This window comes from Myxocyprinus asiaticus, chromosome 34, assembly GCF_019703515.2.
Source record: "Myxocyprinus asiaticus isolate MX2 ecotype Aquarium Trade chromosome 34, UBuf_Myxa_2, whole genome shotgun sequence".
NCBI classification, from domain to species: domain Eukaryota; kingdom Metazoa; phylum Chordata; class Actinopteri; order Cypriniformes; family Catostomidae; genus Myxocyprinus; species Myxocyprinus asiaticus.
Window position 1 is genome coordinate 33,313,430 of NC_059377.1, and position 27,943 is coordinate 33,341,372.

General features: G+C 36.6%; 2 protein-coding genes across 2 annotated transcripts in view; both read right to left on the minus strand.

Moving 5' to 3' along the window:
- Window positions 1–236, minus strand: part of LOC127424978 (uncharacterized) — a 187,662-nt gene extending 187,426 nt beyond the window's left edge. Inside the window, 1 exon segment of the mRNA XM_051670551.1 lies at window positions 65–236. Coding sequence (XP_051526511.1) covers window positions 65–221 — 157 coding nt within the window. The 5' untranslated portion in view covers window positions 222–236.
- Window positions 237–2,302: 2,066 nt separating this feature from the next.
- On the minus strand, window positions 2,303–27,816 carry LOC127425676 (eukaryotic translation initiation factor 3 subunit E-B). Its single transcript, XM_051671880.1, has 13 exons — window positions 27,675–27,816; window positions 26,160–26,277; window positions 21,918–22,035; window positions 21,741–21,783; window positions 21,440–21,544; window positions 20,568–20,693; window positions 20,053–20,177; window positions 17,802–17,928; window positions 15,049–15,150; window positions 13,834–13,943; window positions 11,672–11,774; window positions 5,227–5,361; window positions 2,303–3,874 (listed from the first exon to the last, which is right to left on the minus strand). The coding sequence occupies exons 1-13, from the start codon at window positions 27,762–27,764 to the stop codon at window positions 3,836–3,838; spliced, it is 1,341 nt and encodes a 446-aa protein (XP_051527840.1). The 5' UTR covers window positions 27,765–27,816; the 3' UTR covers window positions 2,303–3,835.
- Window positions 27,817–27,943: the final 127 nt, after the last annotated feature.

A 27,943-nucleotide genomic window follows, 5' to 3' on the forward strand; every position in this document is an offset into this window, starting at 1 on the left:
AAAAAAAACATTCTCACAAAAACTGATTCATGATCAGTTCCATGAGGACAAAAGCATTTGTTACCTGAGAGGTATCTTTCCAAAGAAAAGGTGGAGCTTTGGTTTCCCCAGCAGCAGAAGAACAAGCTCCAGACTAAGACAGTAGCCAACACCAGCACGATCACCCAGACCAGCCGGGCTGGGGCCGGGAACGCCAGGGCCCAGTCTTGCAATGCATCCATACTTAGCCTCTCTTCTGTCCACTCCCTCTTCCTTTCAGCCTAGCTCCTGTGCCTATAGTGGCAGATGGGTAGCAGCTGTGCAAGACAAGCGGACACAGCCCACGTCATCTCCGGAAGAGTGCGTGTGTGCGAGTTTTCTTTACTGAGCTGAGCGGTGAGGAGAGAAACACTATTCTGCCTGGAATATCCAGCAGCCACTCCCAGGGCTAAACATCTCACATGCACACACACACACGCTCATTTACTCAAGCTTAGAGACCTGTTGGTTAATGGTATGTGGGAGCAGAGAAATGCACCCGGGGCGGTTTAAAGCCGAACTCTGCTCCGACGACATACTTCACTGAATAGGTGTGTGCAAACACGGAGCTTGTATAGGTGTGTTATTGCAAACAGCATGGATATACATCTTTAAATATAAAAATAATGACAACATGATCCAATTTCATTCAAATATGGTTTCTTTTTCTTCATTGAGAGTAAAACTGTTTTTTTCTTTTTTACAGTCAAGTAGATGGATTGAAGACTCTAGTTTGAAGAATACACAATCTGATTAACTTCCTGGAAATACGCATTCAGTAATTCTGTGCTTTTTTACATAGTACAATGGGAAAAAAACTATTTTGTGGTGAAGTAAATATAGAAGAAAAGATTAAGTACTTTCTACACTGAATAAGTTAAAAGCATAAACTTGAAAATATTAAGTAAATTCCACAATTGTCTTCGATTCAAACAGGTATAAATTAATGCTCTAGCTTAAAAATACATATTATGATAGTTTATCTTTACAATAAGTCATCTTGTATCAGTCCTAAAATAGAAAATCTTGTCATATTTGCTAATTTGAGTAAATTTCACAGGTAAATTTTCCTGCATGCACTGGGCTTGACTAATGAGCTTGCATGGTTTCACTGTTTGCAAGTTTATTTACACTGTCTTTATTGTTGGTTTATTGTTACATTTGGTAACTTCTTGTTTTGTGTAGTCTGTAGTTCATTTTCTACTCAAAATGAACCATTCATGTTCAACAAAATTATCTGTTGATTGTTAGTCATCGTGTTTTGTGCACCAAGTGATCAAGTCTGCGTGCACAGCTCTGTATCTCATTTTTATCGCCTTTAAAGAGCACCTATTATGCTTTTTCAAATATTACCTTTCAAGTCAAATGGAGTTATAGACTCCTAAAAGAAAGAACCGATTCTGAACACCTGAAACGAGTCGTTAGTAATTCCAGACTTACCTCCTGTACTAACCTACATAATTTGGTAACAAAAAACCCGCCTCTGGTCTTCATTGGCTGCTCGCGAACAGCTTTGACCCGCCCTCAAACACTACACTCAAGCGTTAGACCAATCACAACAGACTGGGACATCTGACCAATCAGAGCAGAGTAGACTCTCTGAAAGGAGGAGTTTAGAATGAATCCTTTAGAACGGATCATTGAACGAGTCGTTTTTGACACAGGGAAAAAAAAGGTAATGCTGTAATTTAAATTATGAGCAAATTAAAGTGTTTTTTGACCTTGGATGCATGTAAATCTATTGTATGAGACCTTTAAAACAAAATTAGGTACATTTTAAAACCATAATAGGTGCTCTTTAAAGCAAGGTGATGTTGTCTTATTGACTACACAGCAAACATGTAAGCGATAGTTCACCCAAAAATGAAAATGCTCTCATTTACTCACCCTCATGCCATCCCAGAGGTATCTGACTTTCTGTCTTCTGCAGAACACAAATGAAGATTTTTAGAAGAATATTTCTTCTAAACTCTGTAGGCTCATACAATGCAAGTGAATGGTGGCCAGACCTTTCAAGCTCCAAAAAGCAGAAAGGCGCAATGAAAGTAATCCATACGACTCCAGTTGTTAAATCTGTCTTTATTCTGAGATATTCTTCTAAAAATCTTTGTTTGTGTTCAGGAGAAGAAAGTCATACACATCTGGGATGTCATTAGGGTGAGTAAATGAGAGAATTTTCATTTTGGGGGAACCATCTCTTTAAGCTTCCATGTGGTAGGCTACTGTTTGTCATGTGGTACATGATTAAATACAATAAAAAGATTATAAAAAAACTTTAAAATGCTTGTACACTTTAAAAAGCATGCTTTAATTCAATGCGACGTTGCTTAAGTAAAATGTACAAATAAAGAGTGTGTAAAATTTACTTGAGAGTTTCTAATTAAAGCCACCAAGAGTTGTGTATAGCCTTTACTTACAAATATGGTCTGTTAAATTTACTTGAAATTTCTGTGTGGAAATTGTTTCTCAGGGTTTTTATTTTTTTAGGTAAACCCCAATCTATTTTGTTTCTCACTGTACAATGGCCACAAAAATTATTTGGACACTTAAGCTACACTTAGAAATGTATAAATGTATTTGCATTATACAACAAAATATAAACCAAGAGGCATTTATTTTAACGAAATATTAGCACAAACACTTTTTGGAGACACTGCATTTTTCATTATGAAAATGACAATGTTCCAATTTTATTCAAAATAGTTTCTTGTTACTCTTCTTTCAGATTAAAACTGAATTCGATTTTAACAGACAGGAGGATGCATTGTAGACATTAGTTTGGCGAGTTTACCAAACGAATTAGTCTCCAGGAAATGATCATTCAGTAAATTCAGTGTACCGAACAGTTCTTTACAAACACTTTTTACCGGAACTTTCATGTGGGACTGAGTTTGAAATTCAAAAATAACCAAAGGAAAAAACTGAAATGTCATTTTGAGGAAGCTGGTCATTAATGAGTCACAACCAAATGATCTTTCCATCTTGGTTCACTCTGACAACACACTGTTTTAAAATCCTCTGGCCCAAAATTACCTGGTAGCTCCCAAAATCAAACACAGCTTGCCAACATTCCTAGGTTTCAGTTGCAGCTTGTAAACACATTACAAAGTCTAACAAAGTCTTCAGCCAGGCAGTTGGTAATAACTGGCTTGTGAATGTCTATGGTTGAGTGACCTGACATAGGTGGAAAATTAAGTCACTGCTGCCATCTAGTGTCCACAACATCAGATGAGAAATTCAAGCGTGTTGTTTAAAAGACAACTGTAAGCAATTCACAAGTTGACTTCCCCAAAGAGTGTAAAAACTGTTGGACTTTCAAAATATTACTACAGTATTCTAGTAGGGAGGAACTACTTGTAATAAGCTGTAGAGCAGGGGACAGGTGGAAGGGGCATTAGAAGTGCATCATTATTTTTACCATATTCTGTTTGGGACCGCAGAAATTCAACTTCTTGGAAAGTTTTTTGTAAGATCATGAAAAACTGTGGTAACACTTTCAGCGTTTATTTTGGTGTTATGATGTTCATAATAAATTGCATTTGGGAAAATGTTATTTGAGATTACATAGAACTGGAATATTCACAATAACTTAATCACTTTGTAAATGCCTTTCTTCATACAGAATACATAAAACTTACTGTAAGCTTTTAAAATACCCCAGAACTCTGCAACACTTGTCATGCTGTGGAAATGTCTGCAACAGTCCTTTGTAAAATGATCCTAATATAAAACATACCTAGGTAAAAGTTAGTTAGTTAAATAGTGTGGTTGGTTGAGTATAACAGTTGATCCACCGTTTTGTTTTTTTGCTGCTGGTCTAATAGAAGCCAGTGTCCTGAGCCGCCCAGTTTGGTGTCTAGAAAAGAATACAGAGAAAGATTAGTGACATGAGAAACAGAAGATACTGCATGTACAGAGCCAAAATGAACTTCTCAAAATTTCTTCTACAGAACTGATTTAAAAAAAAAATATTGCCCAAAGCACATTTGAATCAAATCTTTGAAACAATCTCTCCACAGTAAATATCAAGCAAAGTACCGGAGAGCAGAAGATATATGGTGTGAATTACTCTGCGGACATAAAATCAGCCGTTATGTTGAGTCAGGGATTTGTATTTGGAGTGTGGAAGATATTTTGGGGAATTCTAGGCCAGCTAATGTTGGCTACTTTTCATTCAAGGGGCCAACACTTCAGCGCTTGAATACAATAGTTTCCCAGCATGCTCTTTTTATTACAGTAATTGATTCCAATGAGGCCCAGTTGAAGGAAAAACTCATTACTTCCATCAGACAAGCGAACACCCTGAATGTGTTGTATTGTTTGCCTCGAGTCTGGTAAAGGGTTGCTGCAGAGTTTTTTTAAATCAAATGTAAGACTTTTTAAGACCTTTTACAAGACCTGAACAAATAAAATGAATACTGTATCCCCATCCCAAAACAAACCCACACAATCTCAAAATAAATCATGTATCACACACTCTTATTTAACAGGCAGGGGCACACAATCAACATGGCCTTAACATTGCTTATCAGTAAAACAGGGTAGGCTATATGCAAGTTAAAAATTCTCAAGACGTTTTCCACATATACAGTATATCACATTAAAATTGTATGTACCATTATATAAATAAATAAAAATTACAGGTCGACCAGTATAGGATATTGCTGATACTATAATGCGTTGAAAGAAAGGCAATTAATCTGTCAATAGTTTTTAAAATTGGTAGCCTATATTAAGTGTTCCTTCCTGTGATGGGGAGGAAGAAAAAGATTTGATTCACAGCACGGAAATTTTAACTTGAACTGAATACACCGGGTACTCTTATTTTGAAATATGCGCGCTTCACTGCTTCCAGCTGATCATTCAAACAGATGGCCATAATGAGCGTGAACTACTCTGCAAAAGCAGGAAACACTCACAAGCACCCGCGTGCTTAAAGAAAATACAACAGTGCCGCGTTTTCACTCAGAAGGATGCAGCGCATGCATTTATTTAATCAGATCATAATCTTTTGAAGTTTGATAATCACATTAGGTCATATCAAGATTCCTGTCTTTCCGCCCCCAAATGCAAGACCTCTATAAATGATAATTAAGACTTTTGTTGTATCATTTAAGATACTTAAGACTTTTTATGACCTTAAATTTTAGAAAACTGAATTTAAGACATTTTAAGACTTTTTAAGTATCCGCGGGAACCCTGTGGTACCTCGTTCCTGTTGCTGTGGCTGATTTTCTTCTCGATGTTCATTGCCAGCATCTGACTGCGGAAGGACAAGCTCTTGGTCTTCTCAATCACCTGCTGATATGGTGACACGGCGTTGTTACCCATCACCACATGACCCTGGGCAGAAAAACGTCAGTGAACATTATAAGATACAACCCAAAAAATTGGAATACATTTTTAAAGGAAATTTCTGTATGAATTCTAAAAGAACTTCTCCAAGGTTACGTCCACACTAATCCATTTTAACTTGAAAACTCTGTTTTCAGTTTCCTAACGGCATAGTTTTCCAAAGAATGCAGTAATGGAAAGCGTTTTCCAAAGTCTCAGTTTTGGGTGAAAGAAAATGCCATTCTAATGTAGATAAGAGGCATAAACATAGCAAAATAAAGTTGTTTTCGATAGTGCTGTCAATCGATTAAAATTTGTAATCGCGATTAATCGCATAATTTTGAAAGTGCTGAAATTTGACAATATACAGTGCCCTCTATAAGTATTTGACAGTGAGACACTTCATAATTTTGGCTCTATATGCCACCACAATGGATTTGAAATTAAGCAATGACTATATGTTTGAAGTGCTGACTGTCAGCTTTAATTTGAAGGAATTTACATCCAAATTGGGTGAACGGTTTAGTAATTACAGCATGTTTTATACACAGACCCCCATTATCAGGTGCTCAAAAGTAATAGGACAATCAACTGAGAAGCTGTTTCGTGGCCAGGTGTGGACTGTTTCCAGGTTATTTCATTAAATTAAGCATTTAAAATGTCTGGAGCTGATTTCAAATATAGAATTTGCATTTGGAAGCTGTTGCCGTAAACCGTCATTCCGAGGTCCAAAGACATATCAATGCAAGTAAAGCTGGCCATAGTTAGTCTGAAAAAACAAAACAAATCTATCAGAGAGATGGCAGAAACCAAGGAGTGTCCAAATCAACAATTTGGTCCATTCGTAAAAAGAAGGAACACACTGGTGAGCTCAGTAACACCTAAAGGCCTGGACTACCATGGAAGACAACTGTGGTGAAGGATCACAAAATTCCATCCTTGGTGAAGAAAACCCACTTTTCAACATCAAGTCAAGAACACTCTCCAGGATGTAGGCGTATCATTGTCAAAACCTACAATCAAGAGAAGACTTCATGAAAGTAAATACAGAGGGTTTATCACAAGGTGCAAACCACTGGTAAGCCTCAAGAATAGGTAGGCCAGACTAGACTTCCAGAAAAAAAGCCTCCCAAGTTCTAGAACACTTTTATTTGGACAGATAAAATGAAGAGTATGGAGAAGGGAAGGAATGGCTTATGACTGATGCATACCACATCATCTGTGAAACATGGTGGAGGCAGTGTTATGGCATGGGTATATATGGCATCCAGTGGAACTGGGTAACTAGTATTTGTTGATGACTTGGTGAAAACAGAAGCAGCAAGTGTTTAGGGCTGAATACGATCTGTTCAGATTCAGCCAAATGCTGCAAACCTGAAAGGATGGCGCTTCACACTAAACAGATGGACAGTGACACAAAACATATTTTGAAAGCAACCAAAGAGCTTTTCAAAGCTAAGAAGTGGAATATTCTTCAATGGCTGAGTCAGTCACCTGACATCAACCCAGTTGAACATGCATTTCACTTGCTGAAGACAAGCACAAAGACCCACAAACTTAAGACAGCTGCAGTAAAGGCCTGACAAAGCATCACTAGGGAGGAAACACAGAATTTGGTGATGTCCATGGGTTCCAGACTTCAGACAGTCATTCACTGCAATGGATTTTCAACCAAGTATTAAGAATAATAATTTTATTTATGATTATGTTAGTTTGTCCTATTACTTGTGAGCCCCTGAAAATGGGGGGAGGGGGTGTTCTGTGCATAAAACGTGCTGTAATTCCTAAACCGTTCGCCCAATTCGAATGTAAATCCCTTCAAATTAAAGCTGACAGTCTGTACTTCAATATAGTCATTGCTTCATTTAAAATCCATTGTGGTGGCATACAGAGCCAAAATGATGAAGTGTCTCACTGTCCCAAAACTTATGGAGAGCACTGTATAAATGTCTTTTCCTACAAAAATGCATTTACTTCCTTCTTAAGAAAGAAAATAAAATGTAATAACACTTTATTAACATTTTCCAAACCAAGTCTTCCACAGTTTTAAAGTTAGAAATGAACTAAAACAGCACCAATGCAAGTAACATTAAACGTTTCCCAAGTGGGAGGCTGACTAATTGAAAGAACTAGTCCCCATAGATTGAGTATTCATTGCTATGCACATTAAATCTCTTAAATCTTTATCCTCCACAATATTAATTGGCCGGCAGGCTGTGGCCAACCACTTTGGATATAGAATTCACATGATTAGCGTCAGGGTGTCAAGCGCCGCTTTGAACTTCACATGAAAAGCGCTGCAGACAATGGCTGTGTCCGGAATGGCGTACTACTAGGGGTGTAACGGTTTATCACGGCACAATGCATCACGGTTCAAAACTGTGACGATGTGCATCGTGAAGATCGCACTTTTTTTATTTTTTATTTTAGCATTTGTTCTATCCAATACAGGCAACGTCCTACGCCTACGTAACATCGGCATACAAATGGAAGTCGCTTCATTGGACACAAGGAGCTCTAAAGTACGAATGCACACTAACAGGTGTTGTATGATGAGTTAGACTGAATGTGAAACCAGCAGTGGGAGAGAGACGCACCTTTTCAGCGCGAGGGATCGAATGTCCGTTTTAAGCGCGAGACTGATCTGCTCTGACAGCGCGAGAGAAAATTAAAGTTTACAGAGGTATAATGAGAGTGCCATATTAATCTACCATATATACTGCTGAATATTATGTATATTAATGCTATGGGGGAATATAATCCTAATGTCAAATAGCATGTATAATTTGATTTCATCATTAGTATTATTTAATTGGATAAGCATGCACTTCCATTAAATATATATTTTTGAATATATTATTTAGATGTAATCAGAGACAATACTATTTTAGAAAAATCCTATTTTACTTTAAAATATTTCAAGTGTGTAAGCAGCATATACATCTAACATAATTCCTTATTTTCAGTAAGCAGAATTATTAGCTAATATTTCCATTTGGTGTCACCATTGCCCTGTTCTGAGCTGTTTTTAGTCCCAGTACATCTCTGATGGATCATTTAGCACTTTTAAGAACAGTACTTTTAGCAACATAAAAAAATCAAAAAAATTTTTTGCATATGACTTGAAAGTAATACTAATAATAAAAAACTTTCAATCTTAGCTTTTCTTGATTCAGGCTTAGTTTAAATAATCGTGAAATGAATCGAACCGTAAGTTCAGTATCGTGAACTGTTACACCCCTACATACTACCAATACTACTTTTGCTGCTTCTGTCATATCTAATAGAAATAGTAAGATTACTATGATTGTATGCTATTCTGAAAACGATCCACATCTTGTTCTGCTTTTAGCTCTGGCACTGCCTACGTAATGATACTTCATCCGAATTATCCAGTAATCATTAGCTGATGCTTCAAAAGCTCAAGGCAACGGGTACAAAGTTCCCTCAAGATTGCCATATCTCGTGTTTGGCTTGTTCGTGATAGTTTAGATTTGACGTGCTTCTGTGGTAAAATCCTCACTTGCAAAGGACGCAAAGTACGTAAGAGATCCTTTCTCCATTACTTTCATTGACATGGAATTGCTACACGTGTGCTTGTTTCTGGTGTGTCATCCCTGGACACAACGCAAAGGTTCCACCCAATACCAACCAGTGTTTAGAACTCACATGGTGCTGAATAAAATGTCAGAATCTAATGTGAAAATTGGAAAGTGCGTTAATTACGATTAAGAAAAATTGAAGCGTTAAACATTTTAAACTAATCACATGCATTAACCTGTTAATTTTGACACCTCTAGTTTTTAAAAATACATGTATTAGTGTGGACATAGCTTAGGTATAACAATGTAAATGTGAAGGCTTTAGAAGAATAAGTGGTTCAACATCATCTTGGTTTTATATCATCTATAGTATTCAGACCCTTAACCAATTCTATTATTTTACTGAAATGCAAACCCAACATTTCTCTGTTACGACCATATTTTATTTGATAGCATTAACTCTAAATGTTAATGCTAAAATGTATTATGTTAAGACTTTATACCTCATAATTTAACCAAAAACTGTACACATAAATATTTGATCTCTGTGTAGCAAACGCTGTACGTTTTCAATAAAAATTAGCAATAATGCCACAAATGCCTTACAATTAGCCTCAACCTTAAAAACTCACAGTCAAGTCATCATTACTCACCTGTGAATCTAAGAGTTGAAAGTGAAGATTTGAGAGTGAAAATGAGACTTAATATCCAAGATTAGCAATTCCAAAAGAATGGATGCACGGAATGTATTTAAATTTTGACCGATCTTGAAAGCCGATAATTTATGACTGTTGATATTATAAATCTACACTCACTGGAGAACTTTATTAGGAACACTATGGTCCTTATAGACTGCCCAATGTGGTCTTCTGCTGTTGTAGCCCATCCACCACAAGGTTCAATATGTTGTGCATTCTGAGACGCTATTCTGCTCACCTAAATTGTACAAAGTGGTTATATAAATTACCGTAGCCTTTCTGTCAGCTCGAATAAGTCTGGCCATTCTCTGTTGACCTGTTTCATCAACAATGCATTTTCGTCTGCAGAACTGCCACTCACTGGATATATTTTGTTTTTGGCACCATTCTGAGTAAACTCTAGAGACTGTTGTGTGTGAAAATCCCAGGAGATCAGCAGTTACAGAAATACTCAAACCAGCCCATCTGGCACCAACAATCATGCCACAGTCGAAATCACTGAGATAAATTTTTTTTTCCCCATTCTGATGGTTGATGTGAATATTAACTGAAGCTCCTGACCCATATCTGCATAATTTTATGCAATGCACTGCTGCCACACGATTGGCTGATTAGATAATCGTATGAATAAAGTAGGTGTACAGGTAGGGCTGCACAATTAATCGAAATAAAATAATCTACTAATCTACTAAAACTAATCATCTTGTAATGAATGTCACTTCAGTTCTACATTGAGTATGAATTATCATATGCAGTAAAAGACAGCACAATATACAAGCACTGTAAAAGGTTTTTCCACAAACTCTATTGACTGGCTTCTCTCCTGTATGATTTCACGAGTCTCTTCAGACTTGGTTGATTTTAGTTGAGAGCTGTGGTGGTTCGGTAAGTGTCTTTGCATAGTGCTTGTGTTAGCCGTGGTGTACGGCACTATTTTCTTACAGTGCTTACATATTGTTCGTGTCTTGTCTGTCAGTCTGTCGCCATTTATTGTTTCCACCGGGTACCCAAAATGCTGCCACACAAACAATTTAAAAGTGGCGGGGTCATCTTCTATGCTAATTTCACCCTCACACTCCGTCATGCTGATATCGTGAGACAGCTTTTCACCTCGACGAGAAATATCGTCACGTTTAATATCACGAGATCTCGTCACACCCCTAGTATCGGATGTTAAAATCCTGCATGGAGCATCCATAATATTAAAGTTGACTGGGTTTCAAAAACTAATGATGATAATTAATGGGCTGTGACCCTATCACAAAATGGACAAAAACTGGTACACAGTGGATGGGTACAATTTGAATATAAAGAAGACTTGAATATGTTTTTTCTTTGTTTCACTGTTAATATATATTTATCTGTTTGATAGAAAAAAAAAAAAAGGTCTCAGTTTGGTTCTTTTTAAGAGGACTCAAGTGTGAAAACCCCAGTAGCCTTTTGGTATGTGAAAAACATTACCTTTTTTTTTTTTTTGTCTATCATAAATCGCAGTTCAAATCGTAATCGCAATATTTTTCGAAATAATCGCAATATGACTTTTTGTCCAAATCGTGCAGCCCTATGTACAGGTGTTCCTAATAAAGTGCTCAATGAGTGTATACTATATAGCATAGTCTAATATAGAATTTTACAAGCAAAAGTAAAATCAAGCATAAAAACATAATATACACTGGAAAAGATAAAGTGATGCTTTAGTATTTTTGAAACCTGTAACAGAAAAAAAAGCATGCAGTTTGAACTGGAAATAATAAGCCCTGATATTATCTGCTTCATATATTGGCCTAATCAGATGCCAATATCTTAAAAAAAAAAAAAAAAAAAAAAGAAAAAAAGGCAAAAACTAATAATACTGATAACGATAATAAGCTAATAATAGCTTTTACCAATATGGCTGCCAAAATATTGTGCATCCCTTCCAAAAAAAAAAATAAAGAATTTGGTCTGTAAACCTTTGTTAGACACTAAATAAAAAAGATCAGTCTTTTACTGGCATAAGACAACAGTGGAAGTCCAGTGCGTATCAAACTAATGGGCTTTGTGTTTTGACATGTGTTCCACACCCCAGAGCTCTCTCACCAGTTTGGAGTCGATTTTGGCGTCCAGTCTGGCATTGCGGATCAGGTTTACGATCCATCTCTCAGCCTCCTCGGGGGTCATATTCAGCTTATCTGCCAACATGCTATCCAGAGACAGGAAGAGCAATGGATGAGGGGAGAGACAGAGAGAGAGAGGGACAAAAAAACAGAGGTTGCCTGGGGTCAACAACAAGCTGTAGCTCTTATCTTCAAACAAGAGTTCAAACAGTCCAAGTAAAATTCAATCAGTGTGATAAATACGAGCATCGAGCTGGTGGCACCTAGATGCATGTAGAATCTTAACAGATTTTATGCAACACCATTTCTAAGTGTGAAAATACAGTTGAAGTAAGAAGTTTACATACACCTCAGCCAAATACATTAAATTTTCACAATTCCTGACATTTAATCGTAGAAAACATTCCCTGTCTTAGTTCAGTTAGGATCACTACTTTATTTAAAGAATGTGAAACATTAGAATAATAGTAGAGAGAATGATTTCAGCTTTTATTTCTTTCATCACATTCCCAGTGGGTCAGAAGTTTACATACACTTTGTTAGTATTTGGTAGCATTGCCTTTAAATTGTTTAACTTGGGTCAAACGTTTTGGGTAGCCTTCCACAAGCTTCTCACAATAAGTTGCTGGAATTTTGGCCTATTCCTCCAGACAGAACTGGTGTAACGGAGTCAGGTTTGTAGGCCTCTTTGCTTGCACATGCTTTTTCAGTTCTGCCCACAAATTGTCTATCATACTGAGGTCAGGGCTTTGTAATGGCCACTCCAATACCTTGACTTTGTTGTCCTTAAGCCATTTTGCCACAACTTTGGAGGTATGCTTGTGGTCATTGTCCATTTGGAAGACCCATTTGCGACCGAGTTTTAACTTCATGGCTGATGTCTTGAGATGTTGCTTCAATATATCCAAATAATTTTCCTTCCTCATGATGCCATCTATTTTTTGAAGTGCACCAGTCCCTCCTGCAGCAAAGCACCCCCACAAAATTATGCTGCCACCCCCATGCTTCACGGTTGGGATGGTGTTCTTTGGCCTAAAAGTTACATTTTTGTTTCATCAGACCAGAGGAAATTTCTCCAAGATCTTTGTCCCTATGTGCACTTGCAAACTGTAGTCTGGCTTTTTTATGGTGGTTTTGGAGCATTTGCTTCTTCCTTGCTGAGCAGCCTTTCAGGTTATGTTGATATAGGACTCGTTTTACTGTGGATATAGATACTTGTCTGCCTGATTCCTCCAGCATCTTCACAAGGTCCTTTGCTGTTGTTCTGGGATTGATTTGCACTTTTCGCACCAAACTAAGTTAATCTCTAGGAGGCAGAATGTGTCTCCATCCTGAGCAGTATGATGGCTGCATGGTCCCATGGTGTTTATACTTGCGTACTATTGTCTTTTTTAACAGATCAACGTGGTACCTTCAGGCATTTGGAAATTGCTCCCAAGGATGAACCAGACTTGTGGAGGTCCACAATATTTTTTTCTGAGGTCTAGGCTAATTTCTTTTGATTTTCCCATGATGTCAAGCAAAGAGGCACTGAGTTTAAAGCTAGGCCTTAAAATACATCCACAGGTACACATTCAGTACACCTCCTATCAGAAGCTAACTGGCAAATTGCCTAAAGGTTTGACATCATTTTCAGGAATTTTACAAGCTGCTTAATGGTGCAGTTAACTTAGTGTATGTAAACTTCTGACCCACTGGAGCTGTGATATATCAATTAAAAGTGAAACAATCTGTCTGTAAACAATTGTTGGAAAGATTACTTGTGTCATGCACAAAGTAGATGTCCTAAACAACTTGCCAAAACTATAGTTTGCTAATATTAATTCTGTGGAGTGCAATGCAACAGCAATCCTGGCATGAATAAAAAAATCACCTTAAAAGAAACTTAAACATCGGAATACCACCATCTGCTTAAATTGTAAACAAACAGGGCTGTTCTTTTACTCGCATCCATCTTTCTATCCCTCAAGCTTTCTCTCGTGAAATCCACCCCATTGTGCCGTCTCTCAGCTTTTGTCAGATTTGGCTGGACTCCCATTGATCCTGGCAGCACCGTGAATTCACAGCATGCTACATTCTATTTAAAGTACTAAGAGGATTAGCACACGCTACTCTATCAGGATACCTCCAGGGAGGTGGGGCTACCTGATGCTGATGCACTGATGGATCCGACAGAATGTCTCGAAGATGAACAGCCGTGCGTTTTCGATGAAATCCTCCAAGCATGCCACCAGGAAGAAATCGTTCACCAGCACCTTGAAATATAAAAAAATACATTAAAACAATTCCCATTCAAATGATGAAAAAAAGATGTAAAATATTCAAAAGATTTAGCCATTTCATATTCTATAATCTTAAGTTAAAAGTTAAATGAGAAAATAAATGCTTCGATAGACCATTCTCTGTTAACTTCAGAGTTGCACGGTATACCGGTCAGTATGGTAGTAACTTTCCTAAATAGTAGTCATATTCGATTATACCTCATCGTGGTAACAGCATGTATCTGAGCACAGTGGAGCCATTCAAACAAGACGTCAGACGGAGCGCTGTTCAATTGATTTTCATTGTAAACATGCGCTAGATGGATGTTTTCGACCACTGGGCTACAGTTTTAGTCAAATGCGTCACGACATTCGTTCCACTGTGTCTAGTTTTTTGGCACACGAACGCGATACGTCTGAAGCCATTTTCAGTGCTTGGCACACATACATTCTAATGCACAGTTTTAGCATTTTAATGTGCATTTTTATCTATCATTAATTTATTTTATTTCACAACCTTAATCGACATTTCAAGTAACCAACCACAGTTTATTGTTTGCATGACGTTTAGGGGCAGGCAAATTTGAAATGGGATATAACTGAGCTGAATATACAGATGTGCTTAAGAATGAGTGCTTTACTTGCTGCTAAGGCCATGTCCACACTAATATGATTTTGCTACGTTCACACCAATGTTTATCTCCACTGAAAATAGAGATTTTTGAAAACGCTCTTCATAACCGTATACAGGGTTTTCAAACTTAAACAGATTAGTGTGGACATGTCCTTAATGTCTCAAACAAAACTCCAAGAATTTGATGCCCCCAGTAACTAGTTCTTCCTCAGAGGTGTGAATACAGCAGCCTGGGAAGTTGTAGGCATTACTTTGAACCCATTTTAATGCCTAATAGACTTGATAATTATACCTGGTATTTAAAATAATATTACATTTCAAAAACTGGTCATATATCCAATGTAACAGAGTGAACCTGTCAAGAATCACAGTTTTTCACATTGGGAGTTACAGGGATGAAACCTTTGGTGGTTGTGTTATATGCACGTACACACTCATACGTGCACAGCGGGTGGTGAACCTTACCGACTCACACTCCCTTAGTTTTTTCTGCGCGCTGTCGAAATCAAAGTTAACGTACAGGCACTCCACAAACTCTGTGATGGGATCCTTGTACGTGTACGACTCCTGTTGAAAGAGTGAAAAGCAGAGCGAAGCATTAATCTCACATTAATTTGACAGCAAGTGACACGGTTGTGGGTATAAAACTTGGCATCGCCCAAGCAGCACTTCCCTTTAGACTGCATTTTAAAAGTGCTACTAATTCACAAGTACGGAATCAACACTTAAATATAACTGCAAGCAACAATTACCAGGGCTGAGCACTTAAGCAGCAGAATTAGCCAGTTAGCAAGCATTGCCGGCTAATCCAATGAGGCCAAAATCATCATTTCAGATCAAGCAGTATAAAGAAAATTTGTACATAGAACCCAAATTTGGGTCAGTTATAGTTGCCTCTATATAATCCTCTATCAGCAGGGTTTTTCCTGCATAGAGAATTATGAGGCAGCTGCCGTCAAATTTCTTGCCGCCTCCGACTGTCGATGAAACTCAGGCAGGCAGTCACATGCACAGACAGACCCCAAGTGGTGTCCAAGCACCCGCACTCTTTCACTAGATAAGTGCCCTTTTTGCAAGTCATTTCTTATTTTTTTATGTAATATTTTATTTTTTATTTAAATTTGTCTCATCAATTCTCAATTAAACATGTGCCCGACATCTGCATTTAAGTTGTAAATCTGTGAGACCACATGAGCCCCTCCCTCTCTTTGACATTCTCTGTCACAGCCTCCACATAGTTAACTCCTGAGGAGCAATATCGAAGCCTACCAGACCAGCCTTCATTTGTGACAGCCAGGTAAGGATAATGTTTGCCCTAAACTTCGACATTGTTTGCCACTGCTGTGAAATAAAACCACTATAAAAAAAATGTCCATAGAGCCAGCAGAACTTAGGCAACAGCCCTCCATTAAGCTTAACAACAAGCAAGCTAATCAGACGTTGGCTCAAAATAGCGTCGTGCAGGGTCGGAAATGCCCCCAAAATTCAATATTTGAAATGCTCCTGTTTGAGTTATTTTTTTATATTGATAACATAATATAGTCAATCCTCTGTGGTCACCGGAGGCGCCGGCGCGATCACCTGACCTTGATAACAGCAGAAGAAATACTCTGTCATTTTTGGTCATACAGATAAGAGTAAGACATCATTCGAAACTATAAAGGGTTTACTTTTATTTGTGTACACTCACAATAACAGCAAAATTTTGTGGTTTTGTAAAATAAAGAAATCATACAGGATGCGCTTTCTGCCGTCTCGGTCTCGTGAACTTCTGTCTGGAACGCGTCACGAAAATGAACCGAAACTCAGCGTATACTTGCCTCGCAGACATAAGAAATATGTCTATAGAAAGCTTGAATTCTACTTAAATTAACCAATTTAAATTGAAAACTAATATTCTCTTATTGTGTAATTCATATGAAACCAACAGGAGGTACAGTCTTTCCCGTTTGAGCTTATTATCATTTTTGGAAGACACCACGCTGTGAATTTACCTCAGAAGAAGAGCGTGATCCGATACGGCCTAACACAAAAAGTGTCCCACAAAAGTTAATTTTATGAGTGAAAACTAGAGTCTACAAAATCTATTCTGTGTTTCAAGGCCTTATTTCAGTGACATGTACATCTCATGTTTGGAGGCTCTTATGTTACAGCACTGCTGAGAAAATGATGCAGTTTATTTATTCATTTTGTTAATTATTCATGCTTGACATGATGACTACAATCATGTCAACTATATCTGGGCAAATTTTTTTATTGTTATCTCAAAGCAAGTTATGGCATTTGGAACCAAGGTAGCCTTTTTGATCAAGTCCAAAAAAACTCTCCAAACAAGTGATCTGAGGGTTTTACTGAACCTAAGAACTACTTACATTTGTGATTGCCACAATAAACCAGAAACATAATTACATGGAATAAGTAACAAGTAATAAGATCCAGCACTGTTTCAGTTGTGCGCATGGTAAATCAAGACCTGTAAATCCAAGCGATCAGTCCAATCCAAGCTGTAAAACAATGGCCGACTGGTCTCAACACATCATCCCTTCCCACCATACCCACCAACATACCTGAGATCAGAGATGATCTTATTATCGGTTTAAGAGGTTAATCAAGTTTGCTGTTTGTTAACTATAAATGAACACATTAGCTGTTATGTTGTATTTAATTAATTTAATGTTGAACAGGTTAGCTTTTTTAATTAAATATGCTATAAGTTGATAATTGTCATTTTCTTCAATCATCTAATTATTCGAACACCTAAAATATGTTGCTTGTAAGTATCTGCTTCAGCCAGTGGAAGGCATGGTACAAGTGTATGTGTGCACATGATCAGGATGGTACCACCCTGATGTCCATGTATGGGTAAAACAAAACATCCAATTCGTGTCCACATACTGAAATAAAAAGTCTGTTTCATTGGTGTACATTTAAAGGTAAAAAAAAACAAAACAAAAAAACAAAAAAAACACACCATCACCTATTTGGTGTTCATATATTGGGTAAAAACCATCAAATTCCTGTGCGTATACGGGTAAAAAAAATAAAAATAAATAAAAAAAAGTCAGATTAGTGTCCACATACAGGTATAAACTATTGGTGTCTCATACAAGATATCCTCAATACCAACTCGTTGTTCAGACAACCCACTGAAAACTCCATTTTGAAAATGATGCTGTTTTGCACATCCCTAACGTGATCATTGCCGTGCTGTCAAGTACCTGTTGGATGACCTTGACCAAATCTTTGAGGACTTGCCGTCGTTTTCTCACGTCCTTGTTGGTGATAACTGCCGTAGTTAGGTAGCGTAGAATGTGGGGACACATGGTCTGAATTGCGTTCAGGTACCTGAAGAAAACAACAACACAACATCAATTACACAATACAGCACTACTAACGTTTTCAACAGAATTCTGTTTTCGCAGTGGGGAGCTCCCTGTCCTCATTTAAAGATATTTAAAAAAACATTAAGAATACTATTTTGGTAGCATATTGCTGTGTTCTAAATCACAGTTTAATGTTTTATTCATTTAAAATGCAATTTATTACAAAAGAAATAAACTATTTTGCCACGAATATGCATTTTTAATTTGTCATATGAACGACCAGTCAGTTATGATAGTATGATGCTAATTTTAAGTTTCATCAACCCAAATAGACAAAACAATTCCTGTTTTAATGACTTGCGGTTACTGCTATGACGGATTGATCGAACAATTCTGGACTGACTTACACGGATAACTTGTGTCAGTAGTAACTTCTAGCATCTTCGTGAGCAATTCATTAAAAGAATCATTTGTTCGTGAATTGTACTACACTAATTGTGGTGTATGGTTATTTTGCGTGCAGCAAGTGCTGTTTTTGCATTATTTCCCAGTAATCAGTCCAATTACTGAATCAGGAACTGAAAAGATACTATCAATTTGAATAGAAATGTAAAAAAAATATCTCAATCAATAACACTATATCGATATCCAGCCTGATTACATTCCAAACCATGAGATGAACTATCATAGTACATTTAATACACAAGTCTAATAATACAAGTCTGCTTTTATCGGTCCTGTTTAAATATTACATTACAAATATCTTTCAAACACTCAACACAGTGTGTGTGTCATCTTCAAAGTGCTCAGGCTGAGTTCAGCTTGTTATATGGTCACGCAAACATGCACTGTTGCCCCTAAAAAACGTAACGCTTTCAGGAGTAAATCCCTTGTTAACACTGAGTGTTCCTTAGCTACCCAATGAAGTAATCGTCACAAAGCACAGCCTTCATTTTGTTGCAAGTCCCTTTGGCAAGTGAGAATGCAGCAGAACAAAAATGTTAAGCAAATGTGGTTTGTAACACCTCTACTTTTTAATGAGCAATTTGAAAATGCTTGTTATAGCTGAGTATATGTTTAAAAAGGCTGTTATAATTCTGAAATTGTGGCTGATGATTAACTATCACACACATAATTGTGATTAACAATGTCACTTACAGTGTAAGCTTAATAACCAAAAACCTTACACAAACAAGTCATTAATTCACATTTAAAAATTTAATAATCTTACAATAAAGGCAAATTTGCCATATGTTATATTAAAAATATTTATTTTTGGTCAAGCTTTCATTCACACTGTTGTTTTTGGAACCCAGCCAACCTAAATACTATTCAAGTAATATAATACTATTATATTAATTATTATTAATATTTTGAAGAAACGGTAACACTTTACAATAAGGTTCCATTCGTTAACAACAACATTAGTTAACATGAACTAACAATGAACAATACTTTTACAGCATTTATTAATCTTGGTAAATGTTCATTTGAACATATACTAATAAATTTTTTTTTTTTTTAATCAAAAGTTGTATATGTTAACATTAGTTAATTCACTATGAACTAACATGAATTAGCATGAACAATTTAATTCTTATTGACTAAACTATAAATGCTGTAAAAATATATTCTTAATTGTTAGTTCATGATACCTAACACATTAGCATAACTAATGTTAACAAATTAAACCTTAAAGCGTTACCATATATTAAAACATTATTATGCAATAGTAATATTTCTGCCCTGAATTCTTCACTTTCATCGATTAAGGCAGTCTGATTAAACCCACAAGCCTTTATTTAGCATTTAATTGTATGCTATGATTTTATTTGATGATTATTATGATTTTATAAAGGTAAATGTGAACAAATTACTTTTTAAGATGCTTGTGTATTAAACTTACACCGTAAGTGAAAAACACAAATAGCGCTGTGTAACACTGTGAATTTAGACAAAAAAGTACATTTCATGCTAAATTTACTTAAAATTCCCTTAATTTTAATGGCAAAATGTGATTAGAATTTAAAGTGATAATAATAATTGTGATTATCTTATAATCATAATATACAAACTGATCATGTAAAAATTGCAACAGGCTTAACTGTGTACAGTCAGGGGGGCATATTTCTGTAGTGGTACTCACTGGGGCTGATAGAGAAACAGCTCGATGATGTTGTCTCTGCCTTTAGGGTGGTTGAAGAATACAAACAAAGACCAGTGAATGAGCCACGTCCTTTGCTGAAGAGACTGAAGAGGGGAACTCACTGACTGAACCGTGAAGGGAATGAAAAAACATAATTTAATTATAAAAATGTCAACACTTCTTGATTTTTCAGTTACACTTATGTCCCACCGTTGACGTTACATTACAGGCCATGCAAAGCAACAAGACCAATAAAACCGGGAGCATCCATCTTCAACCACATCGCAAATAAAAATGCTAAGTTACATTAATGCAATGTAAATGTCATCCTGGTCAATTTTGTGTGTATAGGTGATCTAATGTCTTATGGTACACATCTGAGCCTCAAGGAACATAGCTAATAAAGCAAATTACCAGTGTGTAGGATATTGGATTTCTCCAGATGATGAAATATGGCCACAAAGCATCTATTATACAGGTGAGACAGAGGCTTAAAGGATGCTAGACAGACTTACATTGTTGTCGATGGTCTCTCGTAAGCGGGTCAGGTCTTCCATGGCTGCTTCCCAGTTCTGCATGAGGATCTCAGAGGCCAGTTTCCCCCAGAGAGAGCTCAGAGCGTTCCTGTCCGTGGAGGGAACCTGAGACATGAAAAAAACAATTAAATATCTATATTTAACAAGCAATACAAATTAATACTATATATTTAATGCCAAGTAATTAATCTCTTCCATGTTAATCTGAGTTTTTGTCCTAACCAGCCTAGATTGCGATAACTGACAAGAAATTCATTCGTTTGCTTGGTTAATTTCTGCTGCATTGCGGTGGGGAGCCCCGCCCACAATTACATTTCATTGGACGAAAATTCCACACAATATAGCTGTATATTAATACTGAATATGTTTTGACTAGCTGTGATTTTGACACATCACAGAGGCATTTCGGTTTCAGTGTAGACAGAAAAATTACTTGTCACATCATGCCTGGAAAAAAAATCTAAATAACTTAAAGTGCAACTTTAAGTCTAACCTAATATTGAAAATTTCACCTAACACGTCCTTGTACGTCCGGTATAAGCTAAGCAACATTTAAAATTCTTCTCTAATGTATGTTTGTGAAACCTTTCTAAACACTGGAAGCTATTTGACTGCAACTGTTACTGGTTGTACGTTCAGGGAAATTACGAAAAACAAAAGCTGTTAAACCACCAAAGAAAGTACAGGTCCAATTAATTTGCTTCTAATCTTCACTATGTTTTTTTTTTTTTTCCTACAACATTGCCTGAGGCCGTAATTTCAGAGTCTATTTCACACTTTACAAATCACATTAACTTCTAAAGAAATGAATAACAGACTAGGGCTTTCGCTATATGAAAAACAACACTTACTAGCACGCGGAAGAAGTAGAGATACTCAGCAGCCCCCGAGTAGTTGCCACACTCGTATTGGAACTTGGCGTAACGGTAAAGTGTGTCCAAATATTCCTGACGAAACTAAGGGGTCAGAATACACAGATATTATGAAATGTTAAAATATGACATTCAACAATTATAAAATGTAATTTGACGGAAACCTGTTTGAAAAGTCATTATTTTTGCAATTCTCTTTGGTGACGCCACAGTGTCGCAGAAATTACACACCTCATCTTTAGGAAATACATAATTATAAAATGGGATTTGCAAAACTTACACTATGTTTTTCTGCTAAATATTCAAACAGCATTCTCCCATCTCTAATAAGAAAGAAGAGCATGATAGAAGTGATTTCATGATTTTACATCCATTAAACAAACTACACAAAGGCAGCTGCACTTTACAACAGAAACAATAAATCTAAAAGCAGTGAAGTGAGATCTGGACAGCAGACCTGGTGGACTGCATCTGTCTCTGAGTCTCTGGATCTTCAAACATCTTGACGATGGGCTCAGTCTCTGACTGCAGCTGCTTCAGCTGGGCCACTACTGTGGTTCTCTTCTCCCTTAGGGCTACAGAAAGAGATGGAGAGAAATTATTTCATGTAATGAACACTATTTTTCATGGATGTCCTTGAAGGTGTTACATAACTGCATTTAGGGTAGAGTGCCTTTAGAAAATCATCATACCCCTTTGAAATAGTCACTTTTTTTGTCTTAAAGCCTGAAATCAAAGCCTTACAACATTCATGTAACGAAAATAAGAACAGTTCCAAAAATGTATAAAAGATGAAAAACTAGGACAACAAGATTTGAAAAGTGATCATACCCTTGGAATTACATAATACTTTGTAGAGCTACCTTTTGCTTTAATGACAGTCATCAGTCTGCTCGGATGTCTCTACTAGCTTCCCACACCTAGATCGGGGAATATTTGTCCATTCTTCCTTGTAGAATTGTTCGAGTTCAGTCAAATTGCAGGGTGAACGGCAATGGACTGCTCTCTTCAATTCCATCCACAGGTTTTCTATTGGATTTAGGTCAGGGCTATGACTTGGCAACTCAAGGACTTTGACCTTCCTATCCTTTAGCCACTGCTTTGTTTTTTTGGCGGTGCGTTTAGGGTCATTTTCATGCTGAAAGGTTACCCACCTGCCAATCTTTAGTCGTCGAACAGAGGGCCACAGATTTTCCTCAAGAATTTGGTAGTACATGGCATCATCCATTTTCCTTTCAATCCAGACCAATTGCCCAGTCCTCGCTGAAGAGAAACACCCTCACAACATAATGTTGCCACCACCATGCTTTATGGTATGTTCTGGGTGGAGTTGAGCGAAGGTGAGCGAGCATTTTTAATTAATTCCTATGGAAGTTGAACGCCACGCTCATGAGGTGCATTGTGAGAATGACAACGGTGCGAAGAAAGAGTTGAGGGCAGTTGAGGGTGTTGAAAAAAATTCAAATTCCTCTGCTTTATGCAAATGAGGAACAAAAAACGCCAGGTGCCAGCAAACCTCTGTGAGATGAAAGCAGTGTCGTCTGTCATGCTAGCTTCAACACCTGACAATAATGATAGACTTTCTGCTGGATTGAGTGTTTAAATCACATTTTTGTCTTTTAACAGACTTCAAATTAATATTGCACACATTAATTTTGGCAATACTGTAGCTGGGTAAACAAAAACTGAAATAAATCAACAGTTTACATACTTTTGGCATGTGGAAATTAAGTTGGCATCTTTCTGTCTGTAAACGCGCACATATATGATTATTATATTGACTGTGTACTGAAAACAATTATTATTTTTACTGCGTTCTGAAAGCATCACAGGTCAAGTTCAAAGCTGCATACTACCATACCACTCTTACTATTTTTACCATAGATCGATATGGTAGAAGCAGTAAGAGTAGTATGTATAGTATGCCATTGAGAAGACATTCGTAGACAATACAAACTTGCTGTACTATGCCCCAAGCGGGAGCATTGTAGCGTTGAGCGCGACAGTGAGTGGATTTCTTCCGCGTCAGTGGACACTCAACTCAACTCACTGAATTATTTTTTATTGTCCCTACACCATTACACATGTGTGAAAAGCTTGTGCATGGTCCAGACATTGCAGCCATACATGTAAATACAATAAGTACACTCAACAGAATAACAATGTACAGAATAACAATATTACAATGTAAAGAATAACTATACAACAGTGTACAGAATAACAATATACAGAATGATAATTAGCAATATACAGAATAACAATATAACACTATACAGAATAACAATACAAAGATGTTTACACAGTTGCATGTTACACAATACACATGACATAATATATACAAACTGGACAGTTAGAGGCAATTGCACCGAATTGAATTAAGTACAGTATACATAGTATACATAACGTGCAGTGATGTGTGGCATATACTACTGTGTTGCCAATAATTCTCAGATGTGCGTGAAGGGGTAGATATTAATAATAATAGATGTGATATATATATATATATATACACACACACACACAGTACTGTGCAAAAGTCTCATAAGATGGTTATTTATATCTTCAGCTTTAGTGTGTCAATAGGAAATATAAATGTTAGACTCACAAACATTACTTTTGCAAATAGAAAAGATTAGAATAGAAGAACAGGGAGCCCTGCAACAGATGTCATGGCCCCCACAAAGCCCCCCACTGAACATCGTGTCAGACTGAGATTACATAAAGAGACAGAAGCAACTGAGACAACCTAAACAGATAGAAGAACTGTGGCAAATTCTCCAAGAAGCTTGGAACATCCTATCTACCAACAACCAAGAAAAAATTTATCCAGGTGTACCTAGGAGGATTGTTGCTGTTTTAAAGGCAAAGGTGGTCACACCAAATATTGATTTAGCTTTTTTATGTTTGCTATTTATTTCATTATTTTTGAAGACATCCTCACTATGCAACATTTTTCACAAGTGCCTAAAACTTTTGCACAGTACTGTGTATATATATACACACACACACACACACACACACACACACACAGTCCAGTGAAATCCAGTGAATTTAGTGTTAAGGTCCTAGGGTATGGTGTTGTTAGCAGTTCAGTCTGATGGCCTGAGGGAAAAGCTGTCCCGCAGCCTGCGTAACGTTAGGGGGGTGATCACTTATCTAAACCAGGTATTTTACAAATTCATTTTTAATAGTTGTTCAGAATTTTTGTACATGTTATTTTCACTTTGATGTGGAAGGTTATACTGTGTAAATACAGCTGGAAAAGCTAAGACTGAATTTATTTAAATTTCCAGGACGTAATGTGACAAATTATAAGGATTTTGATTAGGTATGATGACTTTCTATAGGCACTGTATACAATAACTAGGGCTGTTGATTTAATGCATTAATTCAGTGCGATTAATTAATATTAAATAACATGTTAAAAGATTTAATGCAATTCATCATGACCCCGGACGGTAATATGGAATATTCTTACCATCGGGGATATTCAAGCTTGAAGTACCACCTCCAGCTGTATAGGCAATGTGCAGCTGTGTCAGAGAACAAACCAAATTCAGACTTGCTTGACACCAGCAACAGCACAAGATGAGGATGCGTTCTTGTGTTCAAATACAGCTGGACGGTGCGCAATACCGAATGCAGCGATCTAGATTTCTACATGTAGACCAATGGTAGCCTAATGTTCAATAATATGACAATTAACAATACATTACCTTCTAAAGCCACTTTTTGTATTGTCTTATCAATGCTTGTCTGCCACAAAAATTCATGCATTTTAATTATCTGAATTATTACATTTATAATATATATTACATTTATAATTATTTAAATATAACTATTATTCATCATTTAATCATTATATATTGAATTGTTGTTATTTTAGGGGCTTTCTCAGCACATATTTATATATGCGATTACATTGAATAATTTATCGGCATATCATGTCATTAATTTGATTAAAAATTGTAATCGATAGACAGTCCTAATAATAATGCAACTTATTCTCTATATAGTCAAGGTCTGGCTAGTTCGCATGGGCCAGTTACATGTAGCTCCTAATGTAGATGGCCAAACTACACCAAATTCTCTCCACTGGTGGCCATTCAAAAGTAGCTGTGTCCTTTCTGCGACACAATACTTTTTTCCATATACACATAAATATTTCATTATATATTCGTATATGATATTTCAGTAGAGGTTTTGCCAGTGACTGATTTTTTTTTTTTTAGGAGTGAATTGACTTTTCCCTGTTTGCTGCCTTTCATGTCACAGCTCAGGTTAGAACTGAAAATATTAATAGCATGAATGTTGATATTTGTAACATGTATACAGTATAGAAATATAGAAAGTGTGTGGAGTTATTTACGTGCTGTTTGAGGGACTCGGGTACTAGTTTCATTTATATTCTATTAAAAGGATAGTTCACCACCAAAAAATTAAACTTCTGTAATTATTTGAGAAATGTAAAAATGTTGACAGTGTTGCAGTCCCTGACATTCTGCCTAACATCTCCTTTTGTGTTCCATGGAAGAAAGACATAGAGGTTTGGAACAACATGAAGATATTTAGTGCTGTCCACTTGTGATCAAATCACCTGAAATGGATGTTAATGCCAGGTGTAAACTAGGCTTAAGTGACATGAAAAACCCTATTTAATTGAAAACGGTGTAGTGTAGGCATGAAAGGAAACACTTACAATGTGGAATTTCTTTGTCGGGATAAAGGTTCTTATATACGTCCATGGCGAAGTCCACCATGTTTGTGTCACTGAGAAGATCCAGCTTCCCTTGAAGAAGTTCTTTCTCATTGAAGATCTGAAACAGTGGTCAGTAAGCAGGGGATTTAACAAGACTATATCAGGTTTATTTAATACAGGAAAGCAAAGCTGAATACATCACAAATCAAAGTCTAGAAGCCATAAGATCTAAAGTTTCTTAAGGATTAAATAACAAAAGAATGAGATAATGTCTGTGTTGAAATCCTGCTGACTAATTTTCAAAGGGCCTTTCATTATTCTTAATTTATTCATAGGAATGTTCCGGGTTCAGTCAAAGTTAAGCTCAATCGACAGTATTTGTGGCATAGTGTTGATTACCATAAAAATTTATTTTTAATCATTCCTCCTTTTCTTTAAAAAAAAAAAAAAAAAAAAAAAAAAGAAGCAAAAATCCAGGTTACAATGAGGCACTTACAGTGGAAGTGAATGGGGACAATAAAAGTGAAATGTGGCAATTTTTGGAGGGTTTAAACAGAAAAGTGAAGCTTATAATTTTATAAAAGCACTTAAATTCATTCTTCTTTTAAAACTTGTATATTATTTGAGCTGCAACTTTGTTTAAATCGTCATTTTAGGGTTTGTTGACATTGCATCGTCATGGAAACAAAGTTGTAAAATTGACTATAAACCACAGAAAAGGTTTGAAAGTGATTTTATCATACTAAAATCACGTTAAGACTCATATTATTTATTTCTTGTGTTTATACTTTTGAAAAACAGAGTATTTCCACCTTAGAAAATTGGACCCATTCATTTCCATTGTAAGTGCCTCACTGGAACCTCGATTTTTTTTTTTTTTTTTTTTTAAGAAAATATGGAATGAGTCTGAATAAATTTTTGGGGTAATCAACATTATGCCACAAATGCTGTCAATTGAGCTTAACTTGTGTTGAACTCGGAATATTTCTTTAATAAAGAAATTATGCACAATATAGCCTAGCTTTAAATGGACATGCATGTATCATTTCCAAATACTGCGATAGTACCATGGTACAGTGATTGTAACAGCTGGCACTACCATGGTACTTGGGATAAATACACAATCGTACAGAATGATTGCAATTTATAGGGTATTTACATAATACGTCAAAGAATACCACGGTATTATCCCAATACATGTCCCAAAAAACCATGGTAATACCATGCTATTTTTTGTTAGTGTGTAATCACAAAGACAGATCAGATCTACGGTAAGGGATACTAAACACTAATATAGTCTTAAATGAAATCCAACTGGTCTACCAGGAAATTGTGGATATAATCGCTATTATAAGTATGAAATTTCTGGTTAAATATCAGATCAGAAACCCGAATCTTTATCCAGATCTGCGCGCTATCCGGGTACACGTGGCTCTGCTCATTTAGCGCCTAGGAATCAATTAAATATCACTAAACAGCGATGTATTGAGTGTATATTCTTGATTTATACCTTACCTCTTTGACAGAAAGGAATTCCAGCAGCGGAAACACCAAATGTCGGTCTAAAAAATGCGCGATCTTGGTAGTCAGATCGTACTCCGCCATTTTGGAAATAAAATGAGCTTATGAGAAAACTTTATTTTCCCACAGTTGAAGACAAGAGTGGTCCAGCGCAGTCATCTGCATTGAGCGCAGTCTCTGCCAGACTCTTTACAGACATTCTCAATTCGCCCAATTCTCTGAAGAAAAAAACAAAATTATTAATTGACGTAAATTTTACTGGA

Excerpts from the sequence above, each read along its gene's own strand:
- LOC127425676 (XM_051671880.1), bottom strand. The coding sequence starts at position 27,764 with ATGGCGGAGTACGATCTGACTACCAAGATCGCGCATTTTTTAGACCGA. Across the intron at positions 20,694-21,439 it reads TCTACTTCTTCCGCGTGCTA|GTTCCCTCCACGGACAGGAA; the intron begins GTAAGTGTTGTT and ends TTCATGTCTCAG. Across the intron at positions 17,929-20,052 it reads CTGTTTCTCTATCAGCCCCA|GTACCTGAACGCAATTCAGA; the intron begins GTGAGTACCACT and ends TGTTTTCTTCAG.